Source organism: Dama dama, chromosome 29 (assembly GCF_033118175.1).
Source record: "Dama dama isolate Ldn47 chromosome 29, ASM3311817v1, whole genome shotgun sequence".
In the NCBI taxonomy this organism is placed as follows: Eukaryota; Metazoa; Chordata; class Mammalia; order Artiodactyla; family Cervidae; genus Dama; species Dama dama.
In genome coordinates, this window is record NC_083709.1 from 47,819,418 (window position 1) to 47,837,626 (window position 18,209).

The 18,209-nt window shown below is 43.2% G+C and overlaps 2 protein-coding genes and 1 pseudogene across 3 annotated transcripts in view; 1 reads left to right on the forward strand and 2 right to left on the reverse strand.

Moving 5' to 3' along the window:
- The window catches only part of SLC1A1 (solute carrier family 1 member 1), a 73,160-nt gene extending 64,335 nt beyond the window's left edge, over positions 1 to 8,825 (reverse strand). The window contains exon 1 of one of the 2 annotated variants that reach the window (XM_061132903.1): positions 8,536 to 8,825. In XM_061132903.1, the coding sequence (XP_060988886.1) occupies positions 8,536 to 8,626 (91 nt within the window). In that variant the 5' untranslated portion in view covers positions 8,627 to 8,825. The remainder of the gene's footprint in view (positions 1 to 8,535) is intronic. The other variant, XM_061132902.1, reaches the window with a different exon arrangement.
- Positions 8,826 to 8,893: 68 nt separating this feature from the next.
- GLIS3 (GLIS family zinc finger 3) overlaps positions 8,894 to 18,209 on the forward strand; it is a 674,957-nt gene continuing 665,641 nt past the window's right edge. The window contains exon 1 of the mRNA XM_061132893.1: positions 8,894 to 9,684. The gene's annotated coding sequence lies outside the window, so the exon portion shown is untranslated. The remainder of the gene's footprint in view (positions 9,685 to 18,209) is intronic.
- On the reverse strand, positions 14,728 to 14,825 carry LOC133049053 (U6 spliceosomal RNA; annotated as a pseudogene).

The following is an 18,209-nucleotide window of genomic DNA, read 5'->3' on the forward strand; positions in this document are numbered from 1 at the left end:
TGGTGGAGAATGAAGCATAACTTCCTCTCTGTCCTGATGCAGTGGGCACCATGGCCCAGGCCTCACACGGCTGGGGCTGGGGCTGGGCGGGGCATCACCCAGGACACACAGCATGAAGTGTCTATGAGCTGGGACGAGGTCTGCCCATCCCGGAAAGCGCAGGAGTATTTGTTGGAAAGGAAATAGTCTACCTCTGGTAATGGAACAGGCAGTCAGCAGATATTTTTCAAACACAGGCTAGTAACATTTCTGGCAATGAGTGAGTCACTGTAACACTTCCTTTCCATTAACAGAGGTGTTACTGTGGAGCTTACTAATTACAACAGAGCCCTCTTTGTCGCCGTTTGGGTCTGTTTCCTCAGCAAGTATAATGAATTAGCTCCTTCTAAATCTATCTGCTGGGTTAAACTATAGCTCCAAAGTGAATTATTGGCTTAGTAGTAACTGTCTCCAATATTGTCTTCTATTAGATATATGTTGAACATTCAAAACAGGAAAGGCTTGCTACTTTAACACACACTGCTGCAGAGCAGTCTGACTGGGCCACTCAGCGTTGTCCAAGACAAGTTCATTTTCTTCAAGAGTGCTCCAGTCCCCATAGTATCTGTGACCCCAGATCTCCAGAGACATCAACACCTGCAGCTCCTCAGGCAGGCAGAGCCGCCTGGCATCAGGCCAGCATGTCACTGACTCCCTACAGGACAGCTACTTCCCGTCTCAGCTCTATTAAAGGTAAGCACAGCTCCTCCCAAGTCATTAACGTGGAAAGATTTCTCTCTTTATCAGCAAGTGCTCATCTGAGTGTGCATATGCTCTCTGATTGCTAACTCCTAATCCCATTTATTTGTACCTTGTCTGTGCAACCCTGGGTTTTCTTCCATCTGAGAAACTATATGAGCGCCACCAAATCCAGCTTTCTATATCTTGTGTGATCATTTGAAGCTTCCTTTATTTCTTATGCCCACTGCTCAAATTTTTGACAGATGGTAAGTTTCATCAACTAAAAATCAGAATCTTTTCAGTGATTCCACAACTCTGGTGGATTCTGATTTGGTTTCAAAACTGAAACCAAATCAGGCATAGGTACTCAAAGCCCAAAATTGTTTCCCTAATTCTTTCATATGTGAAACTGGGATCTAGTCAGCTAAAGGACTGCTTCCCCAATATATTTAATGAAGCAAATGTGTGCAAGATACACATTCCTGTAGAGAAACAATGTAAGCTTTTAGAACTCATCTTACTGTCGTAATGAATAATTTAAAGCTGACACAGAACACTACCCTGGTAACAGTTCCACACATGATTTACATTATTATATCCCAAGTCACAGATGTAGAACAACTGATTCAACATCAAGGTCATTTTATCCTCTAGTAATGACTTTGTGTGTATGTGTGTTAAATCGCTCTGGTCATGTCCAACTCTTTGTGACGCTATAGACTATAGCCCTCCAGGCTCCTCTGTCCATGGGATTCTCCTGACAAGAATACTGGAGTGGATTGCCATTTCCTCATCCAGGGGATCTTCCCCACCCAGGGATCGAACCTGAACCTGTATCTCCTGCAACTCCTGCATTGCAGGTGGATTCTTTACTGCTGAGCCATCAGGGAAGCCAGTAGTGACCTTAACTCTTCCTAAGTTCCCTAAGGAAGAGATCCTCTGACTCTGAGCAATGAACTGAGGAATGACTACACAAGCATAGAGCTAAAGGCTCTTAAATCTAGAAGGAAATTCAGTGATGTGACCCAGGGTCAAGTGTGCAGCACGCAGGCCACTGTTTTCTGATTGTAAGCCCTGGGCAGATACCAGTAATCAATTTCAGAACTTTCGTTTCCAATTCTTTCTCAACAAAGTATCACCTCAGATAGTCGGCTACCTACAAATGGGAGCTGGCACATCAGTGAAATCTTTCTTCTCTTCCAGCTAATCCAACCTCTCTTCCTTCTGATAAGAAACAAAGACCCAGAGAGTTTAACTGCCAGATTCATTTTTTTATATATCATTTTAGAGTCAGTCTCATTACTTTAAGGTCTCCTTTTATTTTCCAGTGCATGCTAAGGGTAATAGGAATGCTTCTGCCCTCTAGGGGTCTATAACCTAGTTGTGAGGGAGAAAAGTTTAACATACTTGATAAGTATGTATAAACTATAAATCTGTCTTAGTGATGCAAATCAAAGGAGGCTGAAGTAGGCAGAGAAGAATGTATGATGGAATTCAAGCTTAGGTTTGGGCTAATTTACTCATTCAATAAACAAAGATAAACTGTTACTATCTCTCTGGGTCATAAATGACTCAACAATTCAACAAATGTATTAAGCGCACCGGCATTGTGACAGGTGATGTGGATATAGTGAGGGGCAGCCAGAATTCCTTCCCTCAAGGGCTCTTCAAGGGTCAGTGGGGAGGGCAAAAATTAGCAAATACTCTAACTACTTGGACTTCCCTGATGGCTCAGATGGCAAAGTGTCTGCCTACAATGCAGGAGATCTGGGATCAATCCCTGGGTTGGGAAGATCCCCTGGAGAAGGAAATGGGAATCCACTCTAGTACTCTTGCCTGGAAAATCCCATGAACAGAGGAGCCTGGTAGGCTACAGTCCATGGGGTTGCAGAGAGTCAGAAAGGACTGAGTGACTTCACTTTCACTTTCTAACTACAGGGTAACAAAGAGCAAGTTGCTATTGGTCCCATGCAGTGGGAAGGCATGATAGTTCTTCTCCAAGCTGCTGCCCCCGCCAGGACTCCCTCTCCGGCTAGAGATCACTACCTCCTTGTTCCAAGGACCAAACCTAGTCAAGCAGTGTGAGGTCAACCTGCCGAACACCGCACAGTCTTTTCCTTTCTATTCCCACTGCTGCCGAGGCCCCCATCTCCCTCTCTACCTGGACCTCGACAGTAATCCCCTGGGTGTTCTGCCCACCTGCAACATCCCCCTCCTTGGATCCATTCGCCACATCCATCTGCCTCAAGGATCTTTTCTAAGCACAGCCCAGACCATGTCACTACCCAGCTTCATCCCCAGGAGCATGTCTGAACTTAGCAGTGTGGCATTCCAATCCCTCTAAGATCTGACCCCTGACCTCTGTGGCAGCTTTGCTTTTTTTCCCCTCATGTACCTCAGTCACACCAAACCACTTAGTTAGAAGGCAAGAAGGGCAGACTTTGAAGGTGGAGAGAATAGCAGGGCAGCCTCGTGGACCAAGGTGGAAGGGTGACGCTGAGCCTGGAGTGGAGACCAACCTGGCTAATGAGTCCGGCAAACCCCACAGGAACAGTGCTCCTCCAGGGTACACACTGCAGTTCTGAGAGTCCCTGGGGGCGTGTTCCTGCCCCTTCTCAGTCTCAGGGGAGAAAGGGGCAACTGCAGCCCAAACCGAACACTACAGAGTCTTCATTCCCTACTTCGACGTGGCACACAGCCAGACCACCATGATACCCAGGAGGTTCTGCAAGGACCAGGGAGATGGGGAGAAAGACGGAGGACAGCAGTCCAAAGGAGGGGAAGGGAAAGTATAGTAAAGCTGGGAATTGTCAGTTGTTATTGGAGTGATCCTGAGCTAGTCCTGCACTGTTCCATGTCTGTTTCCTCATCCATATAATGGCAAAACAATAATGCCTACCTTACAGTTGCAATATTTTTCTCATTGATTTTTCTTAAACATTTCCTAAGATTTCACTAACCATGACAGAAATGAGATTAGAAAAGTGGCTAATTGCACTAGCCTCCTAAGCCGGTGTCTCTGCTTCCACCCTTGTGTCTGCCGTCTATGGTCTAAGAGCAACCAGGAGAGCGGATTAAGACAATCAGACCATGTCACTATGCTCAAAACCTTTTAACAGTTTCCCAACTCCAGTAAAAATCAAAGTCCTTATAAGAGCTCACACCATCCTATTGCCTCTCCCCCTCCCACTCCACTCCCATGCTCTTTCTCATGCATGCTGAGATCTCCCCAGATATCTGTGCACATGTTCCCTCACTTCTTTCCAGTCTCAACTCAACTGTCACCTTCTCAGCAGGGCCTGGTGGCTCAGTGGTAAAGAATTCACCTGCCAATGCAGGAGATGCAGGTTCCATCCCTGGGTTGAGAGGGTCCCCTGGAGAAGGAAATGGTAACTCTAGTATTCTTGCCTGGAAAATCCCAGGGAGAGAGGAGCCTGGCAGCTTACAGTCCATGGGGGGTCACAAAGGAGTTGGACACAACAACAGCAGCGGTAGCAGCAGGGCCTTCCCATTCACCCTATTCCAGCTATAATTGCCCAGTTCCCCTCCCCGCTTTATGTTACTCTAGAACACTCTCACCATCCAACATACTCTATATTGTAGTTCACCTCTTTATCCAGTGTACTGTCTTCTTGTCTCCACTTCGGCATATGCTCCATGAGGACAGGGGTTTTATTTTGTTCCCTGTTATGGGCCCTGGCTCTAGAAAAATCCCTGGCACACAGCAGATGCTTGATATAGATTTGTTGAATGAGCAAATGATTTAAGCACCAGTTATACAGTACTGGTATATTCCAAGGCTGAGCTGATTAGAGGCCCAGCAGCACAGGCTGAAGCACATGAGTTTCATGATAACAAAATACATTCTGAACACTGAGCTGAAGCCGTTCCCCTGCCCCCATCCCATACTCAGGGGTTTCAGAGACATGTAGAAACACAGCAAGACAGCCTATGCCACAGCTCAAATTAGCACTGTTAGATATATACTGCAAGAGCCCCAGCGGAGGAGACACGAGACCGGCTTGGGCAAGGGTATCACTAAGAACATGAAGAAACTGTTCTCAGTTTTAGACAATGGAATCTGAATCTATAAACGATTGCTTCCTTTAGCGTGATGAAGAAAATTATTCAGAAAGAATAAGCTTGTCAGCTCTGTCCTGTAAATAACAATAGCTCTATCCTTTCTTGAAAATCCATAAGCTGGAAATCAGATTTTTCAAACGACTGAAATAAAGCACAACCTGTCTGGGCAGAATGATCAGGCTTTATGTCGTGAGCAGGGTGAGGGTTCCGTGAGCGCTTTGCCAACATTACACATGCTATGATCATTACCGGCTGACTTGAATTACAATGCACAGAATTCTCGCACACTGATTCTGCTTGAACAGAATTCCCACTGAAAGCACAAAAATTCTTCCCTCAGAATTTCTGCCTGTTAAATGAAACGAGAAGCATGCTATGGGGCACAAAACAAAATGATTAATCCTTTCCATATCCTTTTAAAACAATGAATAGTGAGTGCTCTGGAGGCTGGTGTTCACCTTGACAGAACATGTCATCAAAATACTTGAATCACCCTCAGAATTCTAGGCTGGAGCCCAAGCAGGACAGAGACAGACCATGAGAGACCTTATTTCATAAGAAAATATTAATTTCCTCAGAATCAAGGTGTTCAAATCACCTTAAAATGATATTTACTGAGTGCCTGTTACATGCCAGTCATACAACTAGGTATTTTCACATTATCTTAATCAACTCTAATAGCACAGGAGGGAATGATCTATATCCCTATTTTCCAGATGAGGAAATTGAGGATTCCAGAGAATGAGAGATTTTGTCTAAGTCACAGAGCATGACTGGATCAGAATTCAAATCTAAGACTCTTGACTCCAGTCCCCATTCTCATACTACTACACTACGGGAGCAAGGGAAAGGCCTGAAAGAATCGTAATGAATACAGTGAAAATTGTGCCTAATCCCTGGTGGCTCAGACCGTAAAGCATCTTTCTGCAATACGGAAGACCCAGGTTCAGTTCCTCGGTTGGGAAGATCCTGGAGAAGGGAATGGCAATCCATTCCAGTACTTGCCTGGAGAATTCCAGGGACAGAGGAATCCATGGGGTCTCAGGGTCAGACACAACTGAGTGACTGACACACACACATACACAATCAGATTTTACTAAAGGCCTCTCATCTGAAAATCTAAGATGTTATCTCCAGGACCTTGTAGGGTTTAACAGAGAGTGAAAGATAGTCACTTTAACAAAGAAAGTCACTTAACTATTCAGTCTCTTTATTTCATGAGCAACAATATAAGGAAATAGTTAGCTTTAGTATCTCTTTGTCCACAAAAGAAATGAACATTTACACCTAATAAAATGACCTTTAATTTCACCTCCCCTCACATACTTGAAAAAATCAGAGGCTTTCAGCTGGCTGCTAAAAAGTTTTGCCCTTCAGTTCAAAAATCAAAATATTTTAAAGTGTCAGGGTTGAAGAACTATACACAGCAGGGACAAAACACTTCAGTTTTAATCAGAAGATGATATTCTGTCAGGGTAATAAATTAAACTTTTTTCTTTCTTAAGGCCCACACATTGAAAGGTTCAGAAAGGAGGCTACATGAGAGTGTTTGCCATCTCTGTATCAATTAAGACTGTTACAAAAATAAACTTACTATCATGGTCAAAAGGGCTTATGGATGGACTTAGCATCTCTGTTACAAGCTGGTTGCAATTTCACTTCTGGGTTTAACCCAGAATGAGTCAGCACAGGTGACAGAGACAGAGGTGTGACTTTTGTACTCAAGCCCAAAGAATGAAGAATAGAGAAGGATCCTGGGAAGAGCCTTTTGATGGGTGCACTGAAGGTGGTGTAGGCCTGACACTTCTCAGACCAAGAGCTGAAATGCTCAGGACCGCCTGATGTTACTCCTTGAGGAGCAAATGTGCTGAAAGACTTCAGTTGAGTACTTACAGGTTTAATATTGTGTTTTCCTTTCTGGAGCAAAGTATCTGTATCACGCTCCTGGGGCTTACCCACATTAAAACTGGAAAAAATTGCCCATCTGACACCAAAGGCCACATCTGCAAAACAGACATGTTATCCCCCTTGACCCGGAAGATGTATATACGTGACAGGTTCTGAAGGCCACGGAACAATTTTCAAAATCTTTGCCAAACCAGCCTTCAGTGAATCAGTAAACTCAACACCAGCATGCCACACGTGGTCAACAGGTGGGTGTCTCTGAAAATCCCCACAGCTGAAAAGGCAGGATCATTTCGCTTCCACAAGGAATCAGGAGGCAAATGCCAGTCTACCCAAAACCATCCTGAAGAAGGGATTTCACAATTAATTCTGGACTCTTGTCACTAGGAAAACAAGACCATCTCATCTACTTGACTGCAGGAAAATCACGTCACTCTTTTTGAGGAATCTGTGATTTAAAATGTGATGAGGCAGGACAGCCCTTTCCTTAGAGCCACGTGACTCTTCTTGGGGGAAATAGATTTAAGTAGTCAAGACTTGCTCCTCTGCTTCTTGCTTTTCCTCCCACAGATAGCCTCTGCTAAAGTAATTCCAGGATGTTATTTATTTACTAGAAACCCGACTTTGCACAAGGATCTAGAGAAGCAAATCCGACCCTGAGGATCCCATTAACTTCCACAGACTTTTTTGAGGGTGGGGCACCAAGAGAGAAAGCAGGTGACACCAAATATTCTGAGATTGAGAAGCAACAGCTGGAGAGAAACATGCTTGGGGTTGGGAGAGGCACAGGCTACCCCTCCTCCCAGCTCCAGTTTCCAAAGGGAAGGTGAGGACTTCAAAGGAGCCTCACCTGCTGGGTGTCCCCACCTGGGCCAGGTCTTGGAGGAGACAGTCTTGGCTCCAACACCAAAGAGGAGCATCCCAAGGCCCAAGTTGTAAAGGACAACCTGGCAGAAATTCAGAGTCTAAATACCTCTGGGCAATGGCTCAGACATGCACCTGATCCAGTGATGTGTCAGGAATAAATCACTTAAATACACCTTGTTTAAAAACAAGCAAATATGACTTAAATATTATTTTCAATAGAAAAGAAATGTGGCTGGCAGGGGAGCTCAAGGAGGCGACCTCGGTAGATTTGCAGGGTGGAAAGGGAGAAATCGGATAGGTCTCCCTTCCCCTAGACTTCCTGCGGACCATCACCGAACACCCTGAGTTCAAGCACAAATCTGGTAGGTTTTCCATGCCTGGGTGCGGGCAGCGGCTCGCCGCGTGGGCAGGCACCTTTCCAGGCACTGACTAGGTAGAGTGACCGACTGTAACATCCACACTCTCCCTCCCGCCGGGGACCGGACCATTCCCGAGGTTCAGGTGCCTGTTCCAGTTCAACCGCAAACCATCATCCACAGTCGCTCTGTCCGGACAACGCGTGGTTCCGGGGGGGGGGGGGGGGGAGAAAAAAAGGGAGGGGAGCAGATAGCATTTAAACAATTAAACCACATTTGCTTCCAAACGGTAAGAACCGAGACCTACACGTTTCCCTTTCCCCCTTCCAAGCCCCTATGATCATTTTGGGTAAAGCAGGAACCCGAAGCTCGCGGAGCACGCAAACGGGTGTCCCGGAGGAGCTTTGTTCTTCGCACAGAGCAATCAGCACGCTGGAGGGTAAGCCCCCGCGCGGTGTCGGAAGCCGAGGGGGCGCCGAGGAACCGAGCACCGCGTGCGCCAGCGCCATGCCATGCCCATCCTCACACGCGCCCGCCCCGCACGCGGCCTGGGTGCTGGGAGCGCGTGAGGGCGCGCGCGTCGCCCACCCGCCACGCATCTCACCTAGCACCACCGCGACCACGGTGGAGAGCAGCAGCCAGTTATTCCTCAGGAAGCGCTTCCAGTCGCATCCCTTCCTCGCCGGCTTCCCCATAGCTGGCGCCGGGGCTGGGAACCGCAATAGAGGCGGCCGCTATTGTGCGTGGGGCTCGCCCGTGCGCGCGGGGGCCGGGGAAGCCCTGGGACGGCCGGTAGCTCCGCGGCGCAGTGGAGGAGGGTTGCGGGCGCGACGGGGAGAGGGTGTGCGCTAGCTGCTGCAGCCGCTGCTGTCAGCACCGCCGCAGCCAACACCTGAGCTCGCGCGCCGCGCCTGCCGCCCGTGCTGTGCGCGGCGGGCGCGCCCGGCTCCTCCTGCCGCCGCCGCGCTTGCGGCGCCCGGGCCAACCAGCAAGGGAAGAGGGAGGAGCGGCCGGCCCAGGGAGGCGGGTGCGTGCGTGGCGCGCCCGGGGTCCCGGCGGAGCAAGCCTGGGAGGGCGTTCGCGCGGTAGCTGGAGCAGCCGGGTCGGCCCTCAGGGGAGCAGTGTGCTCCGCCCCAGTTTCAGGCTGGAGCCTTTCGCTTTTTTGTTGTTTTAATTGGTCAGGCCAGGTTTTCGGATTTACGGTTTCCTCGGCTCCCTAATCCTTGCGGGGCGGAGGGGCGGAGTCAGTGGCCCCTTTGGCTTGAACTTCAGCCTGCACACCCCCACGCCTCCTCTTTCAGTGCAGCACCCGAGTGGGGAGAGTTGGGGGGGACTGAGTTCTGTCTTGGGTTCCCTTTGCTCCTCGGACTTGCCAACAGCCTAGAAAGCCTGAAGCCTCTAGGAGGAGGGAAAGAAAGAGGGCTAGGGGCAGAACTGGACTTTGTGAGCTTTTCACACGAGGTTTCTAACCCACCGCCCCCAGGGGTATTATTGACTCTCCTGTTTGGGTCCAGGGAGGTGAAGCTCCTACAGGACTGTCTGCGGACCCAGGGCTTGGAGCGGACCCTCTTAGAACTTCGCTTCCGCCCCTGGCGGCTGGCTCTGTGGCCGCCCAAGGCCCCGGAGCTGTGAGACTTGGCAAAGTAATTAAGACTGAGAACCCAACCGAGCGGAGCTGAGTAAAAGGTGGGCGGGCCCAGCCCTCAGGCCAAATGTTTTGGAAAGGCAAAAGCAGGAGAGTTGGAGAAACTAGGTAAGTGCCGCTGAGTGAATTTTCCAATTCTCTTCGGCTCTTTTATTCAGTTTTTTTCACCCTAGCTTATACAAAACGTTTTCCCCCCCTTAACCACACCACCACCTCCGCAACCGCAGCCCTGCACCTTTTTGCTGTTGTAGTCTCCTCCTATTGGGGGATCTCCCCAACTAACGATTTTCTGATAACTAACGCCTCACAATTAGAGCGCCATTCCTTTGGGTAAATGGACAGAAGTGTCCTGGAAGAGAAAGTAAGTTTTATGAACCATGTACACTTTAGTATGAATGAGCTTGTCAGCTCATTTCCAGAAAATAAATTTTGAGAAAGGCAAGATAGAGGGATACCAAAGTCGTTGTGTGCCTGGGGAAGATCTGAAGAAATGTCAGAAGAAGGGAAATTATCAAGAAAGAGGGGACAAAGATTTCCATCCTACAGTAAAAAGGCTGGAAATACTCAGATGTCCAGCATGAAAGGAATGGTAAATATTTTATGGAACTGCCATGCAGCTGTACATTATGCAGCCTCTATAAAGGAAGTTTATGAAATTGCTAAGAGCATAGGATGGCACATGTCATAATAGGGAAAACAAGAAGATTAAAATTGTATATATAGTGTGATCACAACTATGTAAAACAAACATAAAGCCATGTACTTAGAAAAAAGTCTAGAAGGAAACACAAAATTTTAACAGTGCTCATCTTTGGGTGATAATATGATGTCTGAATGTTTTTGCTTTCTATCCTTCGGTATTTTCCGAAGTGTTTACCATAAGCACATCCATGCCCATTACAGTTGTAGATAGGGCCGTATTTAAGGAATAAAGAGGTCCTAAAGAGAGAACAAATTTGAATCTAAGACAAACTTTGTACACTGCAGTTTTTTGAGGTGTAGTAAGACAGTTACACCTGGGTTTTGGGGGTAAGGATATATTTAGGTTTAAATCCCAGCACCACCATTTACCAGTTGGGTGTCCTTGGGCAAGTTATTAATACTTAAATTTTTTGTCTTGGTTTCTGCATGTGTAAATAGAGGCATTCACAGTATTTATTTCATGAGGGTATTGTAAGAATTGAATACAAGAATATATGTAAAAGACTTAGAACAGTGCCTGGCACACAACAAATGTCATCATGAGTTTTACTTGGAGCCAGCCTAGGCATGCATTTTCTTACTTCCTCCTTTGTTCCCTGCCTGTCCTGAAGATACTTTGAGCCATTTCACACACATAAGAACCCTTGTATATTGATCAATAGTAATTTCCTTTAAGTTACTGTCAGGGACCCTAAATCTATTGTACTTTCACACCTAAAGCTCACATAGTACATAGTCATTTTATGCTTCTTTGAACTATGCAGTCTAAAAATAGGGTAATATAAAGAGGAGAATAGAGTCCAAACATATACATTCATTTTGCAATAATTACCATCTCCTGCGTTAAAAGTCAAGAATCTCAGAAGTTCAAAGCATGTAGGCCAGATGAATTATAAACTGTGTTTATGCTTTACTAAAAGGCAGTTCCACTTAAGCTGGTAATAAAAGATAATTAATAAGCAAACAATCATAGTGCACTTAACATTTGCCAGACACCCTCCTAACCACTTTATACATACTGACTACTTTGGTCCTCCTGACAGTTCAGTGAAGTAGGGACCATTATATCCCATGCAGCTGCTGGAAAAATCAAATGAGATCTTGTATATTATCATTATTTTCATTTTAAAGCTGAGGAATTTGAGGTAAAAGAAGGTTAAGTAACTTGCTTAAGTTCCCTCCACTAGTCAGAGAAGGATCAAGGGTTGAACTCAGTGGTCTTGCTCAGCTAAGTGCACAAACTCTGCATTAAACCACCAACCTCTTCTATGAGAAACAAATACAGAATTGTTATGGGAAAATTACTCTTGAGTTACGTGAATTTTACCCTACTCATGATCTTCAAGAATTCCTCCATCCACATCCAGGAATGCTTTGGTGTCCTACAGTGCTGCGCTCAAGTGGAAATTGCATGTGTTTTAGCCGGCAGTGGTTGAACTCTTGAATCACCTCTCCATTGCTGCTACAAGCACTCAATAATTCTACCTGATTTCTCTGCCTAAGACAAGAAATGGTATAGGAAGCATCACTTTGAAGAGGGAGGAGATTAGAGACCCCTTGGTGCTCAAGTTCTGTTCTTTTTAACTTTCTTAGCCTGGGCTAGTCAGGGACACAAATAATTGCAAATTGGACAGGAGTGGAGAAGCATTTCTCTTGTAAACTACTTGAGGGGGTCTTAACTACTCAGCTCCTGAAACAAAATCTCCACTCTTCTGGGATAAGATCTTAAAGCCAAGTGGAAAGAAGTGTTAGGATTTTACCCCTCCAGTAGATCTCCCTTTCCCTTTTCCCTGGTCCCTCAAATTCGTTCATCCTGCTGAAATATACCTTTGGCCAGTTCTCACTACATTGCATTTTGCCAGTGTGTGTGTTTGCCCCTTTCCTTCCTCCTTCCTTCCCTCCTCCTCCCTCTTCTTCGTCTTCTCTCCCTTTTTACCATTTACGTAACTCTGATATTTCCTTTATTGTTATTGTTTCTCTCTCTCTCTCTCTTAAATTATTAACTCATGGACTCTCTTGTTAGTTATTAAAGAAAGGAGACTTTGATATTGCCACACAAGGTTAAGCCAGTGGGTGACAGCCTGGGTGACAGCCTGGCCTTATGTATTACTTGGGATAGAAATGAAAAGGGGCATTCAGAAACAAAAAGTAAGTCATCAGCTTCTGGACATCTCTTAAAATAGTATGCTGGTTGTGTTCTACCACCATAAAACATACGCAGCTGGATGCTTTGTCCTCATGCTGTGATAATGGGGAGAAGGAGGTCATGAGTACCGGAGTCTCCTTTAGCGTCTGCAGCAGTGATTCATGACTGATAGATAGTGAGAAGGATGCTGTCAGCATATTCCAATACCTTTTTTTTAGCAATCTCTTTTTTGTCTTCCAATTTTGATTTGGATTTCTCTTGGGATTAAAAATTAAGGAGTAAAAGAACTATAATTCATTAAATCTCCACAGTAATACTCCAAGCGATATTTTATAAAGATTATTTGGCCTGAATAGACTTGTATGTTAGTTAGATATTCTCGAACTCTTGAATCCAACAGAACTTTGCCCCAAAGTTCAGTTTGAAGAGCAATTGAAGAGCAATTCTATTTCATTTTAGAATATGAAAAAAAAAAATTATCTGCTTCGTAGAAGCTTTGTGTCCTTGAAAAAGTCACTTAATCTCTCTGAATCTCGGTTTCCTCATCGGAAGATATCATTTACAGTAATAAATATAAATGGTTAATACATACTTGAAACATATGAGAAGTATTCAGTCTCACTAGTACTGAAAGAAATGAATATTTGAACCAATATTTACTAGCTGAGCAAATATATTTTAACATAAAATTTTAAAATTCACAATTATGAATTTATAATTTGGACATTTTAAATTATAAACTTAGGAAAATGGGAAAATGGGAAGTGTCACACAGTACCAGTGGACCTAAAAAATGCTATGATTTTTTAAGGATAGTTAGGCAATGTGTAACCTTTCCATCAAAAGCGTTTGTATTTTTTAACTCAACCATTCTACTTCTACAAACTTATACCAACAAAATACTAAAGGGCTGTTCATCCCAACCCAGTTGGAAAAAACTTAACTGTCTAGTAAAGTGAATTGGCTAAAGTTTGAGAAAGTGTGTAAAAATACACTGAAATACCATGCAGAGACTGAAAAGCATATTTTAGCAGAATATTAACTTACATGGGAAAATGGTAAATACCTACATACAGCTATGTTTTGAGATGGCAAAAGTAAGTTATCGTCAGTAGGTGGGTTGTTTTTTATAATAAGAATGCAGTTATTTATTTTTTTTTTATCTAAAAATATAAAACTTAAAATATGTATAATTCCAACTTTGTATGTGTGTGCATGTGTGTGTATGAGAGTAGTGATATGGAAGTTATTAATATGCTCTTTTCCTTTGCATTTCTGAGCACATGTTCTTTGCCCTGCTAAGCCAAGGTGTTCATATGCTTGGGAGATTAGGATTTGTTACAGAGGAATTTAAAGAAAAAAACGTACTAATATTAGACTTCTGTGTGATATGTGGGATTAGGTAGCAAGAAAGATTATTATTGTGAGAAAGAATGTCCCCATATTCCTTCATCTCTTCACTAGAATATCAAAAATCCCAGCTCACAGAATTGCCCTGTAGTGTAGGAATGGAACCTTCTATCTATCATGGATAGATATCTTATCTATCATGGCCATCACTCCAGTGGGGCAGGCAATTGAGACAAAGGGGAATTAGAAGAAAAAACACTTTCTTGTCAAGAGAATAATGGCAGGAAGGGAAGGGAAGAGAGATGTTGGTCCTGTTGTCTCTCTCCAGGCAGACTGCATCCAGTAAGGGGGTACATGTTACAGAAAAGGGGGTGCAGCTCCGTCCCCTACTCCCTATTAGAAGGCTGCTTCCCAAGCTGTCCCTGGCCAACCTGGGATACAACTACATCAACGCAAGTGTGGCAGGACAGTGTGGTCAGGCAGCAAGAGGCTCTGAGATTTCACTTCTCAGCCACTCTGTTCCTGGTAGCAGGGATGCTGGGCTGATGGGATGGTCATGGCAGGATGAGAAGACCCTCCTTAAAGTCTAGGAGAGCACCCATGTGAACTGGCCTGATGCAGAGAGACTCACTTATTTTGTTACTTGGCAGTAGCTGCCATGAGACAAAGGCTGTAGGTAGGGATGTCCCCCAGCTCTAACAAAGCCAAGGGAAAGACAGAACACATCCACACAGCTGCAGATTTCAACCAAGAAGTTGCACAGGGTAAGTTCCAACACAGAGGACAGTGCCCTGGAAACCAGGATCTGAATGAGTCCACACATTACCCTGGGCTGTTAACTTTGCAAAGTCTCTTTTATTCTACAATTGCCCCTCATCTCATTTGCCGAGCAGTCATTTGTCCTACAAAATTGTTTGTATTCTGGATTTGGCTTGTTCTTTTTTCCCTTTTTTAAAAAATATGGACACTTCACGAATTTGTGTGTCATCCTTGCATAGGGGCCATGCTAATCTTCTCTGTATTGTTCCAATTTTAGTATATGTATTTATTCATGGTGGCGATTATTTTGTTTCTCTTCCTGCACTGTTTCCTTTAAGCTGGTATTAGATCTGGAGATTTGATATTTAGCAACGCTAAGGTTGAAAAGTGGATTCTGATATTGCCAGCCTGATTCATCTGTGATAAATTCACCAACAACCTTTTGAATATGATTTTGGCATCTGATGGTAATTCATTCTATCATTCTTTCTGAACACATTTGCTGAGATTCTTCCATAGAAAGAATTTCTGCCTCATCAACTGTTTGGTTACCCTGAAATAGCTTGTATGGAAAAGGCAGGATTCATGCTTTATTTCCCCTTTTTATTGGTTTTCTAGGTAATAATTGGTATACTAGCAACATCCAATGGTGATTGATGAGGTTCTGTTTTCTTATTCTTTGTTAGTATTATTATGAACACATGGATTTACATGTTGTGGGTGGTTTTATGTTTCAGTCAGTTACAGTCATGATTCTTTCCCTTGTTCAATTTTTCCCATCTTTGGTCAGTGGGAGCCCCTTCATTTTGAATCCTCTGTCCTTTTGACAGAACTATTTATCTTCAAAAGTGTCCTGATTTTCTGGCTTAGGAAAATGTCTCAAGACCATCATCCCATACGTTTCTTGCCCTGGAACTCTAAGTCGTTCAGTCACGTCCAGCTCTTTGCAATTCCATGGACTGTAGCCAGGCTCCTTGGTCCATGGAATTTTCCAGGCAAGAATGTTGGAGTGGGTTGCCATTTCCTTCTCCAGGGGATCTTTCTGACCCAGGGATCGAACGCGGATCTCCTGAATTGCAGGCATATTCTTTATCATCTGAGCCACCGGGGAAGCCTTGGAACTAGACACAGCCATTTCTCCAGACAGTGTGGGTTCCTCTTAGTGGAGAATAGTACTTAGAAACAATGATCTTGATGATGGGAGGGCTTGTTGCTACTAGGTTGTCGATGTTTCTAGCCCTTTTTATTGGACAGCACTCAGAAATACATATTTCATAGTAAGAGGCAAATAGATAATGAGTTCATACTGATGTTTCCTGTATAATTTTTTATTATTGTAAAATATTCATAATAAATTTTTACCATATAAACCATTTTTAAATGTATAGCTTTGTGACATTAAGTACATCCACATTGTTCTGCAAACATCACCACCATCCTTCTCCAGGGCTTTCTTATCTTCCTAAACTGAAACTCTGTACCCATTAAACACTGACTCCCCACTCCTTTTTCCTCCAGCTTTTGGAAACCACCATTCTGCTTTCTACATCTATGAAATTCTTTTCCTTTTGTGACTGGTTTATTTCGCTTATCATAATGTCCTCAAGGGTCATCCATGTTGTGGCATGTAATTCCTTACTTTTTAAGGGAGAATTATATATACCCTGTATGTATATGCCACATATTATTTATCCATTCATTCATTCATTGATGAACACTTGGGTTGTTTCCAACTTCTGGCAGTTGTGAATAATAGTACTATGAAAATGGGTGTATAAATAACTGTTCAAGTCCCTGTTTTCAATTCTTCTGTGTTATGTACCCAGAAGTAGAATTGCTGGATCATATGGTAATTCTATATTTAATATTTTAAGGAACTGCCATACTGTTTTTACACTGACTGCACCATTTTACATTCCAACAAGCAAAGCACAAGGGTTCCAGTTTCTCCACATTCTCACCAATAATTGTTGTCTTAATGGTAGGTATCCTAATGGATGTGGATCAATTTAAATTTAAGATTACATAGTTTGGATTAAGCTTCTTTGATTTTACTTTGAAAAGCATAGTTCCTAAAGACATGAATTGAAGTGTTTATTTCCTAATCACACTATGTATAAAATAGTGTTTTTTTTTTGGTTAAGTGTCATCTAATAATAAGACCACTGAATGCAGCTTAAGATTTCTTTGTGGTTCTTTTGTCACTAGAATCTTCCCTGGTGGTTCAGATAGTAAAGAATCTGCCTGCAGTGCAGGAGACCCAGGTTTGATCCCTGGGTTGGGAAGATCCCTGGATTGGGATCCCTTGGAGAGGGTATGGTTACCCACTCCAGTATTGTTGCCTGGAGAATTCCATGGACAGAGGAGCCTGGTGGATTATAGTTCAAGGGGTTGCAAAGGGTCAGACATGACTGAGTGACTAACACTTTCACTTTCACATTTTTCATATGTACCACAAGCGATGTATGGTCAAATTTCCATGTTTAAAAGTCACTCGACAAACATAACTAAACAGAAAACAGAGTCATAGACACAGAATAAACAGGTGGTTTTTTGGGGGTGGAGGGTTGAGAGAAATAGATGAGAGAGATTAAGAGGTACAAACTTTAAGTTACAAACTAAATGAGTCACAGATATGAAATGTACAGTATATGGAATATAGTTAATAATTATGTAATATCTTTGGTGACTGATGACAGCTATTCTTATGGGGATCATTTTGAAATGTATAGAAATATCAAATTACTATGTTGGGTACTAGGAATTAACATAGTGCCATGGGTCAGTCATATGTCAAAAACAAACAAACAAACTCATGCAAAAAGAGATCAGATTTGTGATTACTGGGGGTAGAGGAAAAGGGATTGGATGAAGGTAGTCAAAAGGTACAAACTTCCAGTTATAAAATAAGTAAGTACAACATGATAAGTGTAATTAACACTGTATGTTCTATATGAAAGTAGTTAAGAGAGTAAATTCTAAGAGTTCTCATCATAAGGAAAAATTTTTTTCTATTTCTTTAGTGTATCTGTATGAGATGATGGATGTTCACTGAAGTTACTATAGACATCATTTCATGATGTGTGTAAATCAAATCAGGATGCTATACATCTGAAAGTTACACTTTGTATAAATTATACCTCAATAAAGCTAGAATGAAAAAAAGAATCTATGAGTAGAATTCCAAAGAAAATGGCCTCAGAGTCAAAAATAATAAAATAGCACAACATTATGAACACACTAAATGCCACTGAACTATATACTTTAAAATGGTTAATTGTATATTATGTGAATTTTACCTGAATAAAAAAAATTGAATTAAAAAAAGTCACTTGAAATAATTATTTTCCCTGTGTGGTTATGCCATCAATTTGATATACAGTTAGAACCATAGGTTTCCATTTGTTTTCAATTAAAAAAACTTTTTTGGCTGCAATGCATAGCATCTAGAATCTTAGCTCCCCAACCAGAGATGAAACCTGCTATCCCAACCACTGGACCACCAAAGTCCATTTTCAAATTTTAGAAATTGGTTTTTAAAAATTCAATAATTTTTTAAAGTATGGAAAACTTTCACACAGTTCAGTCAAACTGTAAAACAGCACAGTCAGAGAATTCTCATGTTCATCTCCACTCTCCTTTTCTCCCCTGCTTCCCAACCTACGTAACAGTTAGC